Raw genomic sequence first — 6,418 nt, forward strand, 5'->3', positions numbered from 1 at the left:
TTTGTTGCTTGAGAAGATGTTTGCCGAGATGCAAGCATTATAGCACGGCAGCAAAAGGTCCCTGGTCCCAGCCTATCTCAGTTTTATAGTGTAGTTTTTTGTGGTTGTTGGTGTTGTTTAGGAAACAAGCTGTCCTTACCACTCTCTCCTTGCTTGTGGTGGGTTCGCTGTGTGCTAAGCACTCGTGTCTGAGCACAGAGTCCGTCTCTGCCGCTTGTCTCTCTGGCCACTCTGTGCATCACACCCGAGGGTGCTGACCACTGCTTCCTTGAACTCTGGTGTTTGGCTGGATGGTTAAGAGATCCCTGGATTTGGATTCAGGTTTAGGAATAAGTAAAGAATCCCATTTGAGCCTTAAGCCCAAGCTGCTCTTGCTTTAACTTAACTTCTACAGGATAGTTCTGTTTTGAGATATCAGGCAGTGGTCCAGGCAGTAACTGAGTATTATTTTTATTCTCATTGAAAAATGTCTCCTTGGTGTGGGTAGCTCTTTCAGGGAGCTGAAGAGAGAGACTTGGGACATTTCTGGGTCTTTCAGCCAAATACAGTCAATGACATAGAAATACCACCTGTACTTTTCGCATACATTATAATGTCTCTGTCCCCTCCCCTCATGAGCAGTGATGAAGGGGGCATACATGGCCCTCTTTGATGTTTGAAGAGGTCAGGATCACCAAGGCATCACTGGGCATCTCTGTGAAAGGGTAAGTCCAAGAAATTCCCCCAACTAGATAAATTTGCATGTCTTACTTGGGGAACTTTTACAACCCACGATTGTTTCTGGGACATGAATTATTTGGGTCCCTCAGCTCTCCTTGAGAGATCTGAGGGGACATGTGAAGAGGAATTTAACTTTTTGCTGATACTAATGGCCTGCTTATATAATGTGGTTCTAGGAGGTTTTGAATAAGTTCCTTAAAATATCTGCATAGCCATGTAGCCCCCCCCCGCCACTGAGGGGGTCTCTGGTGGTGAGAGGGTTCACTGTCTAGGGTTCATATCAACATGACCCCCTGGTCTCATATGCTATGGGAATGCTGATAATAAAATAGTGTCTGAATAATGGTGGGCTGGTATAATGACATAACCCAGGACAATACCTACTGTATCATAGGGAATACATACATATTTGATGAATGAATGTGTTGCAAAAAGGAGGACCCCTGTCTAGGGCCCAAGAGTGAGCTCTTGTCTAACACTCAGAAATGAATTGTCCAAGGAGACACCCGTGCTGACAAAGCAAGAGACTTTATTGGGAAGGAGCACCTGGGTGGAGAGCATCAAGGTAAGGGAACCCAGGAGGACTGCTCTGCCACATGACTCAAAATCTCAGGTTTAATGGGATTAGTTTTACAGGATTAGTGATGGAATTAGTTTCCGGTTGTCTCTTGCCAATCATTCTGACTCAGGGTCCTTCCTAGTGGTGTGAGCATCACTTGGCCAACATGGATTCCAGTGAGAAGGATTCTGGGAGGTTAGTAGGATACATGGACTGGTGTCTTCTCTTTCCTCTTGACCTTTCCTGAAATCTTCCGGTTGGTGGTAGCTTGTTAGTTCTCCATTCCTTACCAAGGACTTCCTGTTTCAGATGGCTCCTGTAGGTGGTTACTGTGGTGCCTGGCTAAGGCAAGTGGTTTCAGTAAGTGCTTCCCTTAACAAATGAATGAAGAAAAGTTTTCTGAATAAGAGAGAGAAGGAAACTGCTCCCATCTAAAACCTTTCAGTGATCACTGACCCCCTCATCACTCTCAGGATAGAATCCCAAACTCCTTACAATGATCTGCCCCCTGTGTTCTTGGCCTGAACTCCCCTCACCCACCTCACTCCATGCTAACATTGGCCTCCTTACTGTGCCTGAGACAAGCCAACCTCAATCCTACCTCAGGACCTTTGCACTTGCCTTTTCCTTTGCCAGAAGGAAATGCTTCCCCCCCAGATCTTCCCATAGATGATTCATTCACTTCATTCTGATTTCTACTCCAACATCATATTCTCAGAAAGGGCCTCTCTGACTAATCAATCTGAAAAAGCCACCACCAACCACTGTTATATACCTACCACTATTCTTGATTCATTTATCCTGCTTTATTTTTCTGTATAGTGGGTATCACTACATGAAATTATTATATGTTTATGTTCTGTCTTTCCTCTAGATAATAAGCTCTTGAAAATTAGAACCTTGTCTTGATCATTGCTTTATCTCTAGTTCCTAAAACATGGCCAGAAGGTTATCCATAAATACTGATTGAATAAATGAATGAATGAATGGATTTTCTTATCTTTTATCATTTTCTGAAAGATCTTTTATCAAAGTTATTGCAGTATTACTGACCATATTCCTTATGCTGTATATTACAACCCCATAACTTATTAATTATATTCTGGTGGTTTGTACTTCTTAATCCCCTCACTCTCCCACCTTCCATCCCTCTTTCTGCTGGCACACACTTATTTTCTGTATCTATGAATCTGTTTTCATTTTGTTTGTCTTGTTTTTTAGATTCCACATATAAGTGAGATGATGTGGTTTTTGTCTTTGACTTATTTCGCTTAGCATGATACTTTCTAGACCTACTCATGTTGCAAATGGCAAGAATTCATTTTTTTAATGACTACTATTCCACTGTATATATATATGTGTGTATATATACATATATATATACACACACACACACAAAACATCTTGATCATTCATCTATTGATGAACACCTAGTTTTGTTTCCACATTTGGCTGTTGTAAATAACACTCCCTCTTTCTCTTACAGGGATAATCGTCATTGGATTTAGGGACTACCTAGACTAGGTGTCCCCAACCCCACGGCCATGGACTGGTGCTGGTCCATGACCTATTACGAAGTGGGAGGCACAGCAGGAGGTGAGCAGAGATTAAAACCAAAACCACCCCCACCTCCATCTGAGGAAAAATTATCTTCCACAAAACCAATCCTTGGTGCCCAAAATTTAGGGACCGCCGAGTCCTAGATAATCCAAGATGATCTTCTCAGGACTCTTAATGTAATTATCTCTACAAATACCCTTTTTCTAAATTAGGTAATATTCAATTAGGACATTAGGACATGGTTAGGAGGTAGACATATCTTTTTTGGGAGGAGGGTCACCATTCAATCCATTACATATCCATATTAAAAGTTATTTGATTAGAGGTAGTATAACTGTTGGAGAAGGAAATGGCAACCCACTCCAGTATTCTTGCCTGGAGAATCCTGTGGACAGAGCAGCCTGTTGGGCTGCTGTCCATGGGGTCGCACGGGGTCAGACATGACTGAAGCAACTTAGCAGCAGCAGTAGCAGCAGCAGCAGTATAACTGTTTATGAATATGTGTATTTTCCTGGTTTCAGGTTGTGTGACTCCCAAGAATGTAGCTTTCATTTAATGAGTCTCTAATAAAAAAATGTTTAATGTCAGTCATGCTTAATTTAATATAGTCATTTAATGCTGACTTTTTTACCCCTAGGATCTGTACTGTATCCAGATGCTCTGAAGAATAGCAACTACCCTTAGAAATGTCTACTGTTACAAAATGACTAAAAAAAATTCTAGCATCTTCCATTTTGCCATCATCTTTATATTAATACTTGAGATCAGAACTCAATTATCTGATGAAAGTGAATTTTTAATTGACAGGTCAAAAAGAGGTCTCACCTATGTTCCCAAAAACTTATCCCTGGAAACAACCATCTTAGATATATCATACAACTATATTTCTGAGCTTCAGATGCCTGACATCCTCTCACTATCAAAGCTGAAGATTTTGATAATTTCTCATAATAGAATCCAGTATCTTGACTTGAGTGTTTTTAAATTCAACCAGGAACTGGAATACTTGGATTTGTCCCACAACAATTTGGAGAAGATTTCTTGCCACCCTACTCTGAACCTCAAGCACTTAGACCTCTCATTTAATCCATTTGATGCCCTGCCCATATGCCAAGAGTTTGGCAACATGTCTCAACTAGAATTTCTGGGGTTGAGTGCCACACAGTTACAGAAATCCAGTGTGCAGTCAATCACTCATTTGCACATCAGCAAGGTTTTATTGGTCTTAGGAGATACTTATGGGGAAAGAGAAGATGCCGAGAGCCTTCAAGACCTTAAGACACAGAGTCTGCACATTGTTTTCCCCTCAGGAAAGGAATTCCATTTTATTTTGGACGTGTCAGTCAGCACCACAGTGAGTCTGGAACTGTCTAATATCAAATGTGTGCTTGATGATAATGGGTGTCCTTATTTCGAAAATGTTCTGTCAAAACTTCAAAAGAACTCAAGGTTATCAAATCTTACTTTAAACAACATTGAAATAACTTGGAATTCCTTCTTTACGATCCTCCAGTTGGTTTGGCGTACACACATTGAGTACTTCTCCATTTCAAATGTGAAACTACAAGGTTACCTCGACTCTAGAGATTTTGATTATTCTGACACTTCACTGAAGGCCTTGTCTATACACAAAGTTGTCCATGATGTGTTCAGTCTTCCACAAGGTTATGTCTATAAAATATTGTCAAATATGAACATCCAGCATCTCACAGTGTCTGCTGCACACATGGTCCACATGGTCTGCCCATCCCAAATTAGCCCATTTCTGTACTTGAATTTTTCCAATAATCTCTTAACAGACACGGTTTTCATAAACTGTACAAATTTGGCTAATTTGAAGACACTTATCCTACAAAAGAATCAGTTAAAAGAACTTGTAAACATAGTTCATATGACCCAGGAAATGAAGTCTCTACAACAACTGGATGTTAGCCAGAATTCCCTGATGTATGATGAAAGTGAAGGAAATTGCCCTTGGGCCAGAAATTTATTAAGTTTAAATATGTCTTCAAATATACTTACTGACTCTGTTTTCAGATGTTTACCTCCTCGGATCAAGGTTCTTGATCTTCACAATAACAGAATAAGGAGCATCCCTAAAGATGTCACTGGTCTAGAAACTTTGCAAGAACTCAACCTTGCTTCCAATTCTTTAGCCCACCTTCCTGGATGTGGTATCTTTAGCAGCCTTTCCATACTGATCATTGACTATAATTCAATTTCCAATCCATCAGCTGATTTCTTCCAGAGCTGCCAGAAGATTAGGTCCCTCAAAGCAGGGAACAATCCATTCCAATGTTCCTGTGAGCTAAGAGACTTTATCCAAAGTGTAGGCCAAGTATCCAGTGACGTGGTAGAGGGCTGGCCTGAGTCTTATAAGTGTGACTATCCGGAAAGCTACAAGGGAACCCCTCTAAAGGACTTCCAGGTGTCTGAGCTATCCTGCAACACAGCTCTGCTGATCATCACCATTGTGGTCCCTGGGCTGGTGCTGGCTGTTGCTGTGACTGTCCTTTGTATCTACCTGGATCTGCCCTGGTACCTCAGGATGGTGTGTCAGTGGACCCAGACCCGGCGCAGGGTCAGGAATGTACCCTTGGAAGAACTCCAAAGAACTCTCCAGTTCCATGCTTTTATTTCATATAGTGGGCACGATTCTGCCTGGGTGAAGAATGAATTAATACCTAACCTAGAAAAAGAAGATATAAGAATTTGTCTCCATGAGAGAAATTTTGTTGCCGGCAAGAGCATTGTGGAAAATATCATCAACTGCATTGAGAAAAGTTACAAATCCATCTTTGTCTTGTCTCCCAACTTTGTCCAGAGTGAATGGTGCCATTATGAACTCTACTTTGCCCACCACAATCTCTTCCATGAAGGATCTGATAACTTAATCCTGATCTTGCTGGATCCCATTCCACAGTATTCCATTCCTAGCAGCTACCACAAGCTAAGAGCTCTCATGGCACAGAGAACTTATTTGGAATGGCCCAAGGAGAAGAGTAAACACGGACTTTTTTGGGCTAACCTAAGAGCATCCATTAATATTAAACTGATGGGAAAAGCAGCAGAAATACATTAACACGGAGATTTAAAATTTATCCCCTGCTGCGTTTGGGAAAATGTTGCTGATTTTGGAAGCTCTAACAGTGACCTTATTTTGCATCGACATGGATATAAACATGGTTTTGAATTTAGGATGTAGATAAAAATATGGGGTTTCCCTCATGGTTCAGCAGTAAAGAATCTGCCTGCCAGTGCAGGAGAGACAGGTTTGATCCCTGGTCTGGGAGGATCCCATATGCTGCAGGGCAACTAAACCCGTGCACCACAGCTACTGAGCCTGCACTCTAGAGCCCGGGAGTGCAACTACAGCGCCCAAGTGCCACAACTACTGAAGCCGGTGAGCCCTAGAGCCCATGCTTTGTAAAAAGAGAAGCCATTGCAGTGAGAAGCCCTCGTACTGCAACTAGAGAATAGCCCCTGCTCACCACAACTAGAGAAAAGTCCACACAGCAACCAAGACCCAGCACAGCCAAAAATAAAATAATTATATATAATTAATTTTAAAAGTGTGTA

The 6,418-nt window shown here is 41.5% G+C and overlaps 1 protein-coding gene across 1 annotated transcript; it reads left to right on the plus strand.

Annotated features, from left to right (window-relative positions):
* Positions 1–2,787: 2,787 nt before the first annotated feature.
* TLR1 (toll-like receptor 1) lies at positions 2,788–6,266 on the plus strand. The gene is made up of 2 exons (XM_010833592.1): positions 2,788–2,875; positions 3,477–6,266. Exon 2 carries the CDS (start codon positions 3,543–3,545, stop codon positions 5,919–5,921), a length of 2,379 nt encoding a protein of 792 aa, XP_010831894.1. The 5' UTR covers positions 2,788–2,875; positions 3,477–3,542; the 3' UTR covers positions 5,922–6,266.
* The last annotated feature ends 152 nt before the right edge of the window (positions 6,267–6,418 follow it).

This window comes from Bison bison, unplaced genomic scaffold (genome assembly GCF_000754665.1).
Source record: "Bison bison bison isolate TAMUID 2011002044 unplaced genomic scaffold, Bison_UMD1.0 scf7180017863790, whole genome shotgun sequence".
Lineage (NCBI taxonomy): Eukaryota > Metazoa > Chordata > Mammalia > Artiodactyla > Bovidae > Bison > Bison bison.